Source organism: Opisthocomus hoazin, chromosome 4, assembly GCF_030867145.1.
Source record: "Opisthocomus hoazin isolate bOpiHoa1 chromosome 4, bOpiHoa1.hap1, whole genome shotgun sequence".
Lineage (NCBI taxonomy): Eukaryota > Metazoa > Chordata > Aves > Opisthocomiformes > Opisthocomidae > Opisthocomus > Opisthocomus hoazin.
This window is the reverse complement of record NC_134417.1, coordinates 46,453,956-46,472,923: the sequence shown is the minus strand read 5'-3', so window position 1 is coordinate 46,472,923 and position 18,968 is coordinate 46,453,956. Positions and strand designations below refer to the sequence as shown.

General features: G+C 41.1%; 1 protein-coding gene across 3 annotated transcripts in view; it reads right to left on the bottom strand.

The window, feature by feature from the left end:
* Nucleotides 1–2,108: 2,108 nt before the first annotated feature.
* The window catches only part of CPNE4 (copine 4), a 246,859-nt gene continuing 229,999 nt past the window's right edge, over nt 2,109–18,968 (bottom strand). For all 3 annotated transcript variants that reach the window (XM_075418882.1, XM_075418881.1, XM_075418880.1), the window contains 4 exons: nt 16,255–16,306; nt 11,571–11,704; nt 9,135–9,371; nt 2,109–2,683 (listed from right to left, as the gene is read on the bottom strand). In XM_075418882.1, coding sequence (XP_075274997.1) covers nt 2,552–2,683; nt 9,135–9,371; nt 11,571–11,704; nt 16,255–16,306 — 555 coding nt within the window. In that variant the 3' untranslated portion in view covers nt 2,109–2,551. The remainder of the gene's footprint in view (nt 2,684–9,134; nt 9,372–11,570; nt 11,705–16,254; nt 16,307–18,968) is intronic.

Genomic DNA, 18,968 nt, shown 5'->3' with positions numbered 1-18,968 from the left:
AGCAGACAACATTTATAATCTGCATTGTTTGAAGTAAACAGAAACATCTGCAACTACTGTGACTCTCTTGAGATGCTTATATAGACCACCCACATACATGAAAATGAGTGATTTATGTAGCGCAGCATATAATCACCTGTTGATCTCTGCTTTTTATGTGATGCTACATTATTGAAGCACCTTGCAACACCTCTGCTAATGAAGAGCTGTAACTGCCCAATTCCATATAATCACAAACACTTCAAAAATCAGTTCAGCCAAAGATCGTATGTACCAGAAGAAAAATTTGTCTGATTCCTAATTTTTCTTGCTGAAAGCTTGCTTTTACTTTCCTCAGTCTAGCAAATAATAAAGAAAAGGCTTAGCCCCTCCTTAGCTGTACATTACATCCCTAAATCCATGCCCAGGGTAAAATAATAATCTACGTGGTGAGAGCACCATCATGCCTCTGAGGATCTCCAATCACTTTTCAAATATTGAAGTCCCTCAGTACCACCGTGAGATATTTATGAGTACACGGCAGTGACCTTCATTTTACAGATGAGGAACCTGAGGTACAGAAAAGTTAAACAACTTGCCCAAGATTACAAAATGAGATACTGGAGGAACAAAAAACATGGAGGCATTGATTTTTCAGTCATGTGCTTTAACAGCTAGAAAATGCTCCTTCTGAGAAAAGGGAGGAAAGAAAAAGGGGGGGTATAGGAATAAGAAACTAGAGATGTTTTAGATAAGAAATAAAATACATTGGCAGAGTGGTGTATGAGATACAAGGGAAAATCACAGTAGCTTCCAGCTGAAATACATCCACAGAGGGAGAGATGCGCAGCCCGCTGCGGTAAGCTCTCAAATGAACAGTCAACCATTAAATGGAAATGTGGATTTGAGATCTATCAGTCAGGACATCTTCAGACAATTTATACCTATGACCAAGTAATCCTTGCTGCTGTTCAATATCTGATCAGCTGAAGGAATCTTTACTAGCAAGCGTGAACGATTGCGCTGCAGGATATAGATGGAACAGAACTGAATGTGCTGGGGGAGACAGCCCCATGCATCTTGGCTCTCCCACTGCCTTCATTTTATGGTACAAAATCATCAATCAAAGCTGATCCCATGGAAGTTGCTTCTCAAGGAGAATCAGGGAGCTAGAGTTCTACATTACCTGCAAACTCATTTAAGAATACATATTTCTAAAAGAAAAAAATGTTGCTCACAGGTGAGATTTTCCAAAATATTCAGCACTGGCCCAAAACAGCTTCTTCTGGAACTAGGAAGAAGAATGTTTTCAGTTCAGTGGGAGCACAACTCGTCCAAAGCTGTGCCCCTCGGACAATCCCACGCAAATTACTGTTGGTCAGATTTTATCCTTAACTTCTAACAAGTCACATCTTTCACTGTCGTCTTTTAGCAAATGAAGCAGCCAAATTCAAACACTAAGAATGACAATGAAATGATTTCTTCATTTTTATACATAAATATTTGAATGGAAAGGTCAATCCACTGCTAATCTGTTCTTGTGAGTCCTCTTTTTAAAAAAAAGGTGGCTTGAATATTCTTTTGGTAGAAAACCAGTTTTTCTATCACACACAAGTGATCTGTGTGTGCATAAAGTTACAAATCACTGGTTGTCACAAAATCAGGACCTGCAAAGTTTTTTTCTGAAAACGTGTCATGCAAAGTTGGATATTGGGTGTGAGATCAAAAAATGCAAATGAAACAAAATAAGAATTCCCAAACATAACAGATTATAAATTTGGGTAGCCAAAATACAACCTGTTTGAAAGCCAGCCAGATCGTTTGGATTAAGTAGGCATATTTTAAGACATGCAATCCTGATGGATCATGCCCTCCGAGCCAGATCTGTTTACAGCTATGGTCTGAACCCTTCAAAACAGCTGGATGTGTCAGAGTTTTGAAAAATTGCTACTCAGGCCACAGACTGAGTGGGCATGTTTGGGTACCCACGTTGTAAGCTGCTAACATTCAAAATGCCAATGCTCCAGGCCAGGTATCTCTTGAAACACTTTATCACCCTTTCCTTGGAATACGAAAGCAGGCAGCCTTGTGGCAGAGAGAGAAATAAAGACAACAGCTGCAAAACTGTGTTGTTTTTATTTTAAACATGCAAAATACAGTTCATGCATCTGCCTTTTTGAAAAATCTCTCAGTTCATAGCAGATTAAACCAAAGACATTTTGGCTATCGACTCTCAATAAATATTTCAAAATGCTTTACAGTGTAAAGATAAGAAATTTAGCAAAATTTCAACAAACCTGTATAAAAAACAGATACAGATAACTTTTTATTTCAAGGCGACATGCTGTAATGTAAAGAGTTCACTTTTTTTCTGGATTTTTTTTCTCATAAAAAGTTTTCAACAATACAACCGCTTAACAGATTTAAGCCTTTAGGCTACACATGCAAAAAAAAAAGGTTAGTTTAGTTAAAAATCACCAAAACGTGCTATATTTTTGTTTCATTTTTAAGTACAGTAGTTGTAGACAGTAGCATTTTGCTTTTTTATTTTTGTAAAAGAGTGCAGGCAGGTTCATGGAGCTAGTGTCCTGGAAGACTCGTACTCTGACATACATTTTGGTTTTATCCCTTTGCCATTGTAATAGTCCACGACTTGGTTTGGAACTTCAGCCAAAACGCTTTTTGCTAGAGCAGCTGGGGATGCCTGCAGGAAATGGTAGAAAACAGAAGTGTTAACCTGTCTGCTAGAAGTGCCATGGGTTTTAGAGGCACTGGTGCCATAAGATCAAGGTAGGAAGTATGGTACAGAAATGGAAGGCAAAAATGACTCAAAGTGAGTGGCACTATTGCTGGAAATTAATTTTGTGAGCCATTTGGGCATGTAGCTGCAGCTGCCTGAAGTACACTAAAGCCAAAAGTGCTCTGCATGTTTTTCAGGTCCATTGGGACTATTTTAAGTTCAGGGTAGCAGAACTTCCCTGCACTCTGGGACAGCACCGTATCCCAATGAAAAGGGCTCAAAGACTTAATTCATCAGTACTCAGAGAGGAACCCTGCAGAGCTTCCAGTTGTACATGAATGGACATCACTGTAAAAGGGAGGCTTTCATCACCATTCTGCTTTTCAGTATCTGGCATGGTGTTTTAATGCCTTGCGAAGTTTTTAATCCAATAAAAAATATTTTTGTTTTCATTGGAATTAAACCACGGTCATGAGAAAGCTTCAATCCTAGGCATTGCGGAGCCTTTAGAGCTCTTCCTGCAATGTGTAAATGGTGGCCGTCAACCAGACTTAAGAACTGATGACCCTGAAATGTAGAGATGGATACAGAGGTGGCCACTGGCCTTTGCCACAGACAGGGAGGTGGGCTGCCCCTCAGTGCAATGAGAAACCATGCCCTCCGCTGACAACGCACCGTGCTGCCTCACACCCTGACAATGCTTCATTTTTAACAGTGGGGCTGTGGGTGTTTTGTGTGCACGTGGTGCAGGGATTTTCCTCAGCCCCTGCGTTCAGCAGTGACAGAAGTGGGCTCCTGTTCTCCCATACAGCCTAATAGCACCCTCCTGCCCTGTGTTTTGGATTTGCTTGTTTCTAAGTATTTGGGTAGGGTTGATTCCAACCCCCCCCGGAGCCAGCCTGCCTGACCGTGTTCTGTGTGAGTCCACCACGAAAATGCAAATGCTTAAACATCAGTTTGAGAGGTTTAAACTAATGTGTTGGTCTCCAGATGGAGCACATGTGCATCACACCTTGCAGCTCAGACGATGCACGGGAACACCTCAGCGGGTGGCTGGGTCACATTTCTTCTGCACGCCAAGTACTTTTTCCCACACTAACAAACGCTTCCCTCCATAATATTGTCAGCCAGTTTCAAAACTACCATGTCACAAAGTAGTTGTATTAACTGATTATTGCCCTACTCTATTTCATGCGGTGGGATCCTTACCCTTCCAGAGTCTTAAAATTAGGCTTACGTAGGATGTAAATGGTAAACTATTCATAGGCAAGCTAATCCAGGGGTGCAGAAAGCCCCATGGCTATTATAAATTCCAGCATCAAATGCTACAACACTACAAAGATAACGCTAGCAAAACTAGAAACAAAACTACTTTTTGTATTTTGGTATTCTGAGTCACATAAGTACTTAGTAACGAATAGACTGAACTGCTATTTCCCTACTGTGACATTTATACCAAAATATTTGTGCAGGCAAAAAAGCCTGGAACATTTCTGCATGAACAAACTGGCAAAGCAGAGCCCATACTTTGTGCGACAGTGCAGCAACTGTTCTGAGGTGTTGCACAGTAACAGAACCCATTTATTTTAATACTTCAAAGTGAAATGCATGGTTTTCCACAGTTGCCCTGTTCTTGCCTGAACCTGTTTTCACTGAAATCAGCAGAAAATACCCCTTGGAGTCAGGCAAATGGCTCATTTCTGTGTTGCTACTGAGAATTACTGGTTTTTTGAAGTCCTTCCCAAAGCTGTATATACCTTAGTCTGCCTCTGTGCCATCATATGAAAAATACAACCCTACATAAAGGGTAAAAACAGGGAGTGGGGGAAAACTTCTGGGCCATCGCTGCACACACAAGCCCTAGGAACCAGGGAACTTCACTCTGCTCTATCTGTAAAAATGCTGGGCAGGAGCACTTGCCACCACCTTCTCTGGATCACCTGTAGTCCACATGCCTGAAACCTGGGCCAACACTCATTGGCCTCTGAATCATTGTCCCATCGCCGCCTCTCTCTCTTCTGAGACCACATCCATTCTCCACGAAGGAGGGGTCAGCCCTTCAGACAGGCTCTGTCGGGGCTTCGACGCACGGCTGAATCCCTGCTGCTTGAGGAGTCAACCAAGCTACGCACATCTCGCCCAGCGTGCATGTGAAGTGAAAAGCCTTTCAACGAGGTTTAAGCTGACACAGTTACTGTGCCCACAGGCTCACAGGCTACGTGTGGCTCCACACAGAGTTGCCCTGGGGTAGGTGGCTCGACTCTGTGCTTCATTCTGGTCATGGACAACTGTTGTGTGACAGAGTTTCATCATGCCAGTGATGTCTGTTGGTCCTGGGGCTCTTTCTAGTAGGGAGTAGACCAGGTGGTGCAAAGCAGCATTTGTGTAAGTAAGAATCAGACCCAGTAACTTCGGAGCTAAAAAACAGCCCCAGTTCAGCTGTGTAATAGTTACCTTCACAGGGTTTTTAACACAGATGGTACATTAATGTTTTACTGTAATGTTTTCTCCACTGTTTAACTGCTATGCTTGAAGAGCATCCTAGCAGTAAACACCTCATGATGAATAGTTCTCATCTGATGGCTAATACACAATGATCAGATCGGCCAGCAGCAGGAGAATAATCCCCTATGATGATAATTGGTGTATATTACAAATGACTGTTGATTCAGTTCTATAGCTTCACCATGCTTAATCTTTAATTACAATGCATAGTGCAAAACATAGCTCCTCGCAGTGATTAAAGCTGTGATCTCCACACTCATTTGTGATATACGTGTTATTAAGTCACAGCCTTTATGATTAAATACAATACAGAGTGGAATACAATCTACTTGTGGCATCAGATTTGTGCACAGTAAATATATCATGCATCCTAAAGGCAGAGAATTTCAGCTCTTAAAATATGACTATGAATGGATTGAGACAGGTGATTTTCTTCAACTACATTTCAGTGACTGTGAGCATCATTGTTCCACAGTTTCAGGTGAAGGACACTCACATTGCTGGGGTGGTGATAATTATAGAGAGAAGAAATTCAGTTGGGTTCAAGGAAAACATCTTCCCTTTGTTTGTTATGTTCCCCTGTAGTGAATTTCACATGCCACCCACTATACAATGGGAATTTTTTTTAAACAGGAATGGTTACCTTGATTTTATCAAGCCTCTGCAACTACAGGATTTGCCAAGAATCACTACAATTATTATTTTGATAGCTTCAAAGATAATCCTTAAAGAGAGAATCAAAAAGGTAGGATACTTTGCTGAAATACTCCTGATACACTGTATCATGTAGCAGATTAAACCCCTATAATAAAGACTTCTGTCTACGTTGGGTCTTGAGCCAGTAAAACATTGAAGTGGGTATGAAGTTTTAGATATGTGAGTAATTGTAACTAACTGAAATGTGTTAAATGCCTGTATGAGTGCCATGCAGGATCAGAACTTTCTCTGAAGTAAAACTTATAAAATAAAAGGGATTCACTCCATAGGTTTTTTTTACAACTTCCTTCTCCCTCCTTCCAATTTTCTCACAGGGGCAGCTTTTCGGTATAGTATTTTTAATCTCTTTGGATAGATACAAGATTTTGAGTTCCAGGCTGACCTGAGAATTGAAGTAATGAAAAAAAATATTGTTTGTATTGACTCCAAATGAGTTTTGGTTTACTGTTCCAGCAAAACAACAAATAATTGCTCACAAATAACATTTTCTTCCCTCCTTCCATCAGTAGTAGAGGTAATACAGATTTAGGCATAAATACATACTTCATTTATCAGAGAAATCTATAAATCTTAGACTACAAATCAAGTTGTATTTCTAAAAAAAGATCCTTCAACTTTTTTTGTCTACTCAATAGTTGAACATCCTAAATACAAAAACTAAACACAAGGTACATTGAAAAAAGGGATGTGATTTTTAACTAAATACATCTTTTACTTAAAGCTGTTAAATGTATATGCTGATTTATGGTAATTCTTGTGTGTGATCAGAACTGATCTGACAAAAATCTCCCATATGGGTTAAATTCGCATTTTTCTGTAGGGAAAAAAATAAGTTTTAATCAAAACATCGCATTCATTTCTACCATGAAGAAATATTTCACTAGTTGATGCCAAAGGCATATTTTGTTTGCGCTGTGGGTAAGTAAGCAAGATAGCTGTGAATGTCACTTTGTTCAGAGAGAGAGAGATTATTTGAAATATGGCAATAAAGAAATTCACCCAGAAGTGGCTATTGTTATGGGCACTCATCCATTACACTGACATTTGTTGAAATGCTGAAAGAACACAATAAACAGACTAAATATCAAGTTGTATAAGATATATTGACTTTCCTGATACAGCAAATACATGATCTATCTCTATATCTATATCATCTCTGCTACTGAGAGAAAGGGGAAGAAAAATATCACTGTCACTGTTCAACAAGAGCAATAAATTTTTAAGATTGCTATCCTCTCCTAGTACTGGGAAGTTAATCTAAACCAGCTAAAAATAATACATGCTTGTCATTTGACCAATCCTAGCAATTAAAATCACACACAGAATCACTCACAACTTAACACCAGAGGCACAATATATTCAGTGCCCAGAACTGCAACTGTCAGCGTTAATCTATTCAATCAAGGATGATTTCAACTTTGTTGTAAAATCACAAAATGAAACTAAAAATAACAAATGCAGCTGGCTTTGCCAGTCCCTTGCAGAAACATATTTTCAACTAATTGAAAGTAGGTCTAGCACTAGTCTGTAAATAACTTGCCTCTCGACACTTCTACAATAGCCTACAGTGCAGCACTACGCACTTGTGATTGTCTGATGAAGCAGAATCGCAGGCGATGAGCAGGTCGTGCTCATACTTTGTTGCAGCGGAGAGGTGACTGAGTGGCACTGTCAACAAAGACATGCATGTGTCTACAATCCGGTGGCAAATCTGCAGCCTTTTGGCATGGTGTCACCAAACTAATAGCACAAGGTGAGTTTTACCTCATGTGAGGATCCATTCTTTACATAAAGGTGGAGGGAAAAGAGGAACAAGTCTGTTTCTCTTACTCCTCGGTAGGGTTTGTGAAAGTAAGAAGTGTGTCTAGATCTAAGACAAATATGGCAGAATTGCATTTTGAAGAGAGAAAAAAGAACAACTGCTTAGAAGACGAAAATAAAATGAAGGTAGTAAAAGATACTATGGAAGTAGTAAAAAAAAAAAAAAAAAAGTCCTCTGTGGTAACAAAAAGCTTAGAAAAACTAAAGAAATGTAAGCACTGCAAGCCCATATGCAGACCAAAACTAACCCAGAACTGAAAACTGTGTGACAAATCCAGGTCTAAGGATCACTGGTGTATGAGAGCAGATTGGAAAGGGCAATCTCATGAGGAGAATGAGTCAGTTATACTGCACAGTAAAGAGATTTTTAAATCAAATATCAAGGATATCCTTCCTAGACACTGGGGTGAGCAAAAAGCCAGTCTGGAGAACCACTTACAAATAACAGAAGGAATGAAGGGAAGGAAGGGAGAGAGAGATGGAAAAACAGAGGGAAAGGGATGTGATCAGTATCGCAGAGGAACATAACAGTCACTTCACACCTCCATAAGGAGGAAAAGGACCCTGTAAAACCTGGCTGTGTGTGGGAAAGCTCCTTCTGTGGGTGAACACTGTCTCTACCCAGCTGCTTAAAAAGTCCCTCGGACAGACGCTGCAATGTAGGGCAGGTGACAGAGGAGCAAAGTACTTGGCCAAGGGATTATTTCAAATTTGGCAATTTAATGCTGGGTCTCTCCCATCCCCTCTTACAGAGTGTCTCCTACACCACGCTGGGCCTGGACAGGAACAGCTGGCTGCGGGCACAGGGAAACTCTTAATAACAGCACTTCCTTGGATTTGTCCTTGTACAGAATTTGGGTAAAGGGTTTGAAGGCAACCAGGATGCTGTGGGCGGCTAGGCTTGCCTTTGAGAATTTAGGGACCTAAATTTCGATAAGGAAACAGCCTTCTGGGGAACACTGTGAGTCCAAATCCACTGTGAGTCCATTTCAGCTGCCTGTGGAAATGAAGGGAGGGAAACCAGAATACAGTAGTCCTAATAGAACAGATGCAAAGAGAATGGAAAAGAGACACCAGGAAAAATATTAGGGAGGGCAACCAAACTAAACTCAGGGAGAAAATGGAGGTAAGGACTGGCACAACAAGAAGCAGATGGATTCTGCCCCACGTCTTCCTTCCCCACCCTCATCATCTCACTAATGGAGCACGTTTTATTCTATATAAATTTTTTTTTCTCCATTTCTGTCACAATAATGCCATAGGTTTACTACACACTTCATGCCCATCGAAAGTTAGGCCCATCCCCAGGGACCATTCACTGTGTGTTATATATATTCACTCTTCTGCTAAATGGATGTAAAAGTCAGCTTACATGTTTGAAGTTCCTAAATGGCACAAACTGGACAATGTCTCGAAGCACAGGCTCGCCCTTGGGAGACCTCAGGATCCCATCATCGCCATCCAGCATCTGCATGTCGCTAAAATCGGCGTTCCCCACCCCAACGATGATGACTGACATGGGAAGGTGAGAGGCATGGACAATGGCCTCTCTGGTGTCAGCCATGTCTGTGATGACGCCATCCGTCAGAATCAGCAAGATGAAATATTGCTGAAGTTGTTGGACAAGAAATGAAAAATTGTATCATTAGTCTTCCAAAGCTGCTTGCCCTTTTCCATTATAAAAGTGTTTCGTGTAACTCACTCATGGACTTTTTTAAATAGAAAAGAGCTTTTACAGTGACTCAAAGGTTAAGCGTGTTTCCCATCCAAACCTCCTCAGCTATTAATTTCTCATCTTCAGGAGTTTAGCTGTAGTTGAGATAATTTCCAAGAGCTGGAGGGAGCCAAGGGATGCACAGTGTAGAAAGGAGGTTTCTAGCTGCTAGGGATGGGAGAGTCAGGACTTTGGCTGGGAAGTCTGGAACAGTCCAGAGATCCTCACTAGCCCTATTTTCCATCTGCTGCACAATCACTTCTGCTGACAGTTTCCGATTACATTTTTCTTCCCTTTGGGAACCAGTGGGAGGCAGGGAGGAATGGAGTATTGAAGCGTTACAAGCCTGTCGCAGAGCTGTCAGGGAGGTTATGACAGCACTTTGCAGAGGAGCTCCGCTAACAGGCAAGTGGGATGTGAGCAGCCATCTGCAAACTGGAGGGTGACCCACTGGTGCCTGTGGGAGAAGCACCACAGCATGGCAGGTCTACTGCATTCTGCAGAGTCATGCGTCCCTGAGGAGAGCAGGGGCATGTGCAGGAAGGAAGACATCCATCTTCAAACACTTCATACAGAGCCCTGAAGAGAGGTTTTCTCATTATCTAAAGGAGAGCAAGCAATTATGTGCGCTTGTCATTTCCTTCCTAAAACTCCAAAGCCCGCTGAACTGGGATCATGGGCTGTGACATCTTCACTTAGTAATGGGGAAAAGTGACTCTCACTTGGATCCTTTATGAACTGTTAGGCAGCTGGAGTCATTTGACAAACATGCATTAATAGGAAAACAGGTCATAGAATTTGGTCACTCTGCATGAGCAATACCAACACACTAAACATCGTTAAAGTTTATGTATACACAGGTATATAAACTCAGTGTTCTGCTCATCACCTCCTGCTATGAATAAACAAAGCATGCAGGGAGAAAACTTTATCTTGAAGACTCATGTTATAAATTAATATCTTTTTTCAATCAGAAAGAGGGGAAGCTTAGGTTTAGCAGAATGAAGCAACTTCTTGAATATGACATACTAGTTCAGGGGCAGCACTGGGAACAGTGTGAGCCACCTCAGGATTAGGTGGGTATGGAAATTCCAACATAGCAATTCCCCATTTTAGGACCAGGACCCTAAATACTCTCAAGATCCTGGAAACAACAGTAACAAGCCCAGACATGAACCGAAGTGTTTGGGAGCTGCTGCCTTAATAGGACTTAAAAAAAAGGCTCAGCACATGAAGAAAGCTTAGAGAAAGCTGCAGGCCTGGTGATGAGATACATGCCAATGTACAGCTCTATTCTGTTCCTATACATAGGCACTTTTCTTGCTGCAATATACAGTTCTTCTCTTACATCCTTAACGCCCACAGCACTGCTCTGGTAAGTGTTTCAGACCTTCTCGCTCACATACTTTCTCCAATTCTCTCATTCTCCCTTTCTCCCGTTCTGTCTGGAAGTCAGAAGAAAAATAAGCCTAATCCATTTGAAAGATGTACATTTAAAACACCATCTATGCCTAAGCCTTTTAGCCCAAGAATGTGTCATGGGTTTTGTATCAGATGCAGGCTAACAGACTTGTCTCCTGGTTTCTAAAAGGCACTTAATACTCCATGTCAGTAAGAGCAAATGGAAAACTCTATCACTATAGTTTTCCAAGGAATGTTTATTAAAACCCCCTAGTTGAACAAAAAAGTTTTAGTATGGCCTCTGCAAGAGACTTGAAATTGGGCAGTCTGAGAAGGGGATCATTTGAACTCATCTCCTTGTGTGATTAACACTTTTAGGGCTTGGCCCCTAAATTTTTGTAACCTTGGTGGCACCATTTACGCTTCCACAGTGAAGAACTGGGTGTGTCACAGTAAACCAGCTTTAAAAGCAGGAAACAGAACAGTGGGGAAAGAGTTTAAAGTCGTGATGATTGAAGCTATAAAGGCTAGATACACTGTTTCGGCTGACTCAGGCTCAGGCTGCCTTCTGTACAGGCAGGTAGTGAAAACTGTGAAGGCATAATTCACATGCATGAAAAGGCCTGTTCTGATGGCCTACAGGAGATCCATCACAAAACAAGTAAAAAGCCAAACACAGCATTATGCCCTTACCGAGGCCTCCTTGGTGTTGGTCTCCTCGGATGCTGATTTTGCCACCTTCTGGATGATGGGAGCAATGTTTGTCGGCCCATAGAGCTGCAGCTTGGGAAGGCAGCTCTGATAAGCCTCCACAACACCCTGTATTCCTGGCATGAAAAGCCACACAAAAGGCAAATAAATGTGGAGCACATCACCAATATTATGCTTGTTTGTAAATAAAAGGCAGGTTCTTAATGAATAAATTGAAAATATCACATGATTAGTGAGGACTGACAACTTCAGATAATTTCCGAGAAGCTGTCTCCAGCTGCCTTGAATCTAGTTTGTAATATATAATTCATTACACCATGCTTCTCTTTCCCAGCAGTTTTTATTGTCTGTTTTGCAGGTATCACCTTGCAATGCAATAGCTTCCATCCTTCTCAGTTCCAGGTGTAAGTGATCACTTCCTGATCACCAGCTAAGATTCAGGCTGACAGGGCAGAAGACACAAATTAAAAGCACTTCAATATTTCTCTCTCCTCCTCTTGAGGTAAATATTTATTTCTGTTTATCATGGTAGTTACCAACAAATTTGCCCTTTGTACTTACAACCTAGAGCTGTCAAGGAATTCAAACATCTTTTCAAATACCTGACTCCCCTGCACTAAGAAAATAATTTTTCAGGGTGAATTTGCATAATTGCTCACAGGTTGAATTCGACTACGACCAAAAGCTGTGAAATCTTTGGAAAAAACAGCAGGACGCTTTGCAGTCTATAGAAAAATGAGCTTTAGTCAAGAAGTGTTGATGGAGAACTAGCTATTTTTGGCTTTTTCAGTTCAGGATATACAACCAGACCAGGGAGAACAGACTTCTGCTGACACACTTGACAGATCACAGAATGGAAATTGGTGTTTTCAATCAGTGAGAAGAAGGATTTCGTGAAGTGATGCACATTAGCCTCTGCATTCTGATCTCCCAGCTTACCAGACCTAAAGGATTAGAGGTCTGAAGTTGGAAAGAGATAGACCAAAGAGCTTTCTAAAGGATGCTGAAGAATGAAATGACTTCACTAGGATCCTAAGCCAGTTTCAGTCTGCACTGAGACTAGCTCACTCTGGAGGATTTACTCAGTCATGTTTACAGGATATATGGGTGCAGACCCATTACTAACAAATCACACGGAGTTGTAATTGGTTTACAATGGTACACCTGAACCTCGTATGAAAAAAATTGTGGAGAATGCAGTCTGCTCTCTTTATAGATAGTTACAAACATATTTTTCCACTGCAGTGCTCACAGACAGAAGAACATGCTCCAGTTACAGCTATGATTGGCTAAAATGTACAGTAAAGTTACAAAATTTCCCTTGGTAATTCCAGTGAGTAAATTACATATTGCAAATCTGACCTTTTGTTAACTCCTAATTTTAAACTTGGTAAGGATTTTATTATACATACTTACTGATTTTGCATGAAAGCGTCATAAATCTTCCCTAAGATGATGACAAAATATACTGTGTTTTTTATCTTATGCATTAAAATAGTATGAGATAAACCTTATTCCCTGTGTTCCACACAAATTTAGCGTGGTTCATGTCAGAAAGTGGCTTTCATCTTAGAAAGAAACGTGTTCTAGAAACATAATTTCTTGCTCACTATCTCAGATTAATATCTTTTAGAAATATCTACTGTCCTTACATATTCAATTCCAACAGGATATGAGTGGCTTACTTTGTAGCTTACTTTTCTTAGACTCATTATTTTAGGGAGAGCCAATGTGCGTTTTTCTTCACAATTGATTCCTTTACAATTTTAATTGGAATCCACTTTCAATAGCTCTGATGAAATATGTATGCATATATATACGGGTTTAAGATGTATGTAAAATGCATGCATGTGTAGAAGCATTCATTCAGATTAGAGGTTGTCACTTTCTTTTGCAGACAATAAAGACTAAATACTAAGAATGAGACTGTAAATATAATATACAATAAATATACTAAATATAAGGCAATAAATACTAAAATTTTCAAGAATGGAAATGGTAATAGGGGAGGGAAGGTAAGGATATCCATATTTTATGAATTCAAGTGATATTCATATCAATATACAGTCCTTATTCAATGTAGCATGATGCTTCAAACCACCTTGTGCCAGCGAAAGCTCACTACTTCCACAAAAAAAGGGACTGCATTCCTCAAAAGCAAATTAGACACCTACTTTTTATATTGGATCCAACCTCTGTTGCTTGGTTTAGTGCAATATACTCTTCAGCAATTTTCCTTTGTTTTCTGGCAAGTATGCTAAATATTACAAGGGGAAATAGTGTGGTCACTAAGCACTTTATCTCCCTCTCACTCTTGCATCCTCTCTCCACATGATACGCTGGTGTTACTGCTTTCTGTGTCACCTAATACCTTGACAGCATCTAGAAAACTTCACAGAACAATTTGCGGTAGGAACTAATCAAGCATCCACAACAGGCAGGTGACGAGCAAGCTGCAGCAGATGATTAAACAACACATTTCTGATCTGTTTCCTTTTCTTGCTTTCATCCAGATGGATATTATTTTAAATGGTTTCATTTAGGACAAAGAAGTGCTTTTTATATCTTGTAGATGCATGTGCGAGCATTGCAAAATTTCTTCCCTGGCCTTTTGTGCTGCAACCATCTTTTTATGTCTTCCTAGCCCTAAAACTCCTTTTAGGTGATGGATTAATTTACCAGATAACTGAGTCTTATGCAAAGAACCAAATAAAGTTTAAATACATAACAAATATTAAGTGACATAAGCCAAAGCAAAGCTCACAGAGGAGCTGCTTCCTTTTTTCTTTAACATCCTCTCATTTCCACTGTCACATTTTATTTTGCATACATAGTATGGTATGGATGGTAAGTTCTTTACTTGCAGAGGGTTTGTCTGTCCAACCTCTGACCTGCTGCTGGCACTATATAGATGTGACAGCCTTTTCAAGTACCAGTCAATCAATACAGATCATTATGTAATGATGTCAGCATGGTAAAAGAATTAGCCTTGGACTCAAAAGAGGGAATAAGGGGAATAAAAAATGTGTCCTTTGCATAGAGAGCTAGGGCTTTTTTTTTTTTTTCCTGAGGTACGCAGAAGATCAGAAATGTCCTGCATTTAGGCTGGGAAACAAAGCTATATTTGAACACTACATGTATAATATGTTATCACCTAATATTGACCATTTTTAACTGAGATGTTTTAGACAGATCAGGCCCTCCGTAGACACCAATGTGTCTGTGTTCAGCAGCAGGCAAGCTAGCTACATTTTAAAATATGATGGTCCAGACAAAATTCTGAGGTCTGTTTTGCTTCCCCGCCTCAACCCCATACTCTCACTGTGACTTAAATCTCAACTTCAAGCTGGCTCACAAGCTTACAGGCACATTTAGATGCATACATGTAATTTCAGCTTCTTTTAGCTCCATAAAAGCAATGTAAAAAGCAGTGTGAACACATCAAGCAGTTGTAGGACTTCTGCCAAATTACATTTCAGGCATATGATCCGCAGAGAGACTGCGGTGGTCCGACAATCGAAGCGCAGCAACAAAGAGGGAAGGCCCACTGAACCGAAAACACAAGTCTTGCAGTTAAGACGCGTGAACTCTGAATTCTTTTAATGTCTCTTTCCCTTGAATTGCTTGTCCTCTCTTTTTTTCCTCACTTCATTTCTTGGCATCTTAATTCTCATCCTGAACATATTTTGCTGACTGTGCCTGAACTTACAAGCCTGAGAAGGGCTGAAAGGATCAGCTGGAAAATTTGAGCAGGAAGAGCATTTTGAAACACACATTTCAGTGTATGGAAGGTAGGGGAAGGATAAGAAAGAATAACAATCTGTGGATTTTAGACAGCAATGATCATCTGACCAAGACTCTCAAAGTGTTAGTTTGGGACTACTTGTTAGACTGCTTAGGGATTACTGTCCTGTTATTCTCATCTTTTACAAAATGTGTGAATTCTGGCAGGAGATTCTAGAAAGCCAGCATCAGTCACTGCAGACTTCACAAATACAAGGCATAGAGCAAAATCTGCTACATGAACCTGGCCTTTGACGACTGAGGATTAGTGATTGTTGCTAGAACACGCTGGTATTTTACGCTATGTTAAAACAGCCTCCTGCTGCATTCGCTGTCATAAGAGTATGCTTTCTTCTGTCACAGCAATCCTCAGCTGCTGCCCTGACCCTTCAGTGCTGGACATCACTATGATGACTTGCAGCAGCCTACTGTTTCTATAGGTCTGGCCAGAGAACTGGCTCTACACAGAGGGAGTCTTTGATCACTGAGGTGCACAGCCTGCTTTTGCATGTCCTGCACTTCTTAGCTGCACAACCCATGATGTTGCTGTAGCTGAAGGTCTGGAATGAATCTAGAAAACATAGCTTTAGTTTTCAGAAATGCTAATGATTCGGAGAAGTTCAAGTGCTGAATGTCCAACACAGTGTACTTTCAAATATACTACTACTATAATACCGTACCTATTTCTCAGGAAATTAATGTGTGGCACTTTCTAAGGTTTCTAAAGCTAAGCATGATGGCGTGAAGTCTGTCAGGTTTTGAAACTCCTAGCTGCTTTCTTTAAAAAAAACACTTTAAACAATACTCAGGGAATACAATAAAAAATACAAGCACATTTTGCACACAGCAGAAATATGGCAGTCTGTCCTCATGTGAGTGTTACCTGCACATTCTGGGTTGTCTTCATTGAAATTGATTGCAAAATCATGAGAGACCTGCAGATAAATGGAAAGAAGAGAAGATGACTGTCGTCAGAAATTTATTCCAAGAGGGCTTGCAGTTAAACACCGTTTACATTCTTTCTGTGTTAAACCAGAGATCTTTCAAGCTTTCAGCCATTAAGTGCGAAATACAGCCCCAGCTGGAACTCCATGCAGAAACAAAGTAACAAAACTGGACTCAAAGTTGTCAATAACAACAACAAAATGAAGAAAAAATAGCACAAAGAAAAAACACCCAAGTACATGAGAAATCACGTAAATACGGTGTCAGGATTGGGCTATTAATCAGCCGCAGAAGAGGGATCTATTGCTGAGGGGATTTAAATGCCAGCTCTTCCTAGTTCAACATCTCAGGCTGCAGGAGAGAGAAAGCAGGTTGTGACACAGCACTTGACAGCACAAGCTCAGCCCTGTCTGAATCCTGCATTCCCATACATAAACAGTTCCTCTTTTTAAGACCATGGGATTACTGGGAAAATAATTTATATTCCCAAGTGATCAAGGAAGTCACCCAGACCCACTGTGAAATAATAATGTAAGAAATGTAAGGAGTCTAAGCTGGTTAAGAAATTAGATTAGGCTGGGAGAAAATTAATAATAAGAAACCTGAAGATTCTTGTTTTTCCTCAGATTTAGAATTTTCTATTCTCTCTCTCTCCATCTGTCTCTAATAAAGTACCACAGAGCTATTTTCTAACAGAAATGACTGTGAATACAGAAAAAGTTGCCGATTTTCTAGTAAAACAATGTAGTGTATCTTTAGTGGCTTGGGAAAATAGTACAAGGCTTCTATATGCGCAAATAATACAAGCCAATGTAAGTCTCAGGTTCCAGGCTTCCTCTAACTGTCTGCCACTTATAGATCTGCATCCTCAGCACAAATCTGTGGGGACCAAAACTTTCTTCAGATGTGCTTTTCTGGTTTTAAGATTTCTTCTTGCCGGCATTTGTTCCAGATTCCTTTTAACTCCTTTCTTTGATCACTGGGAAGGCTTGATTCTCTTCAGCTCTGAAGCTCAGTCTCTTCATTCTACTGTTTGTCTTCAATTGTCTTGAATGAAGTCCAACTTTTGTCTTGCAGTGCACAACATATAGGTATACATTTTGTTTTGCAAAAAGTAGATATGGCTGAGAGTTAAGCAGGTGATTTGCATAATTTAAAGCTGAATTTAAGTACATAATCCTGGATTCATGGAGGCATTTAGATAGCTAACTTCAATTACACATCTTTAAGACTTTATAGATCTCTGTAGGACCCTCAGAAGTGCCAACAGTGCTAGTCATGTGGAAAGCAACCTGTTCACTCGCTGTACAATGGAACTTGGATTATTTGCAGAAAGAGACTTATTTGTTGGATGTCGCAGTTGTATCACAGAATCACAGAATGGTAGGGGTTGGGGAAGGGACCTCTGTGGGTCATCTAGTCCAACCCTCCTGCCGAAGCAGGGTCACCTACAGCAGGCTGCACAGGACCTTGTCCAGGCGGGTCTTGAGTATCTCCAGAGAAGGAGAGTCCACAACCTCCCTGGGCAGCCTGTTCCAGTGCTCCGTCACCCTCAGAGGGACGAAGTTCTTCCTCATGTTCAGACGGAACTTCCTGTGCCTCAGTTTGTGCCCATTGCCCCTTGTCCTGTCGCTGGGCACTACTGAAAAGAGCTTGGCCCCATCCTCCTGACACTCACCCTGCAGATATTTGTAAGTATATATTAGGTCCCCTCTCAGCCTTCTCTTCTTCAGGCTGAACAAGCCCAGCTCCCTCAGCCTTTCCTCGTAGGACAGATGCTGCAGTCCCCTCACCATCCTCATAGCCCTCCACGGGACACTCTCCAGTAGCTCCTCATCTTTCTTGAAGTGGGGAGCCCAGAACTGGACACAGTACTCCAGATGGGGCCTCACTACGGCGGTGTAGAGGGAAAGGAGAACCTCCCTTGACCTGCTGGCCACACTCCTCCTAATGCATCCTAGGATCCCATTGGCTTTCTTGGCAACCAGGGCACACTGCTGGCTCATGGTCATGGTCATATTTGCTAGTCTAGAAGACTTCACAGCACAGCACAGAAATCGGTCCATGACAGACCCACGTGATTACAGAGAAGCTTCTGTAAAGGCAAAGTGGTATAAGTTGGCTAATTACTGCCAAAGAGAGTTTCTCATAGAGAAATCGAATTTCTCCATCATATAGTGGCCTTGCTCACCACAGTGATGCCTACCATTACTTATTAAGAGGTTAAACAAAGCAGGACTTACGCCATGATGGGAAAGGACCGAAGCAAAAACTCACTGCAGAATCTGCAGCCAGCTCAGCCCAGCGAAGAGTTTGCTATGTCTACACCAAGCAGCAGTTGCCTCTTACAGAGGGTTTTACATGGACCATTCAGGCAACCCTACTTGGCCATGGAAGATTACGCAGAAAGTCACGATGTATGTTGCTCGCTGAGCAGGCACAGAAGAGCAAGGCTGTCAGATACGCTTCAGATGTTCTCCAGAGCCCTCTGTCTGGCTGCTCTGTACATCTCTCGGCATGCTTTGCCCAGCTGGTATCTGCCAGTCTCATGACCAGCTGCAGGCCAAAGGTAATTGCAGCTGTCAAGAACAGTTATGTGAGTTTTCACTCAATGATTATTTTTTTTGCTGTCCAATAGCCTTTCTTCTTCCT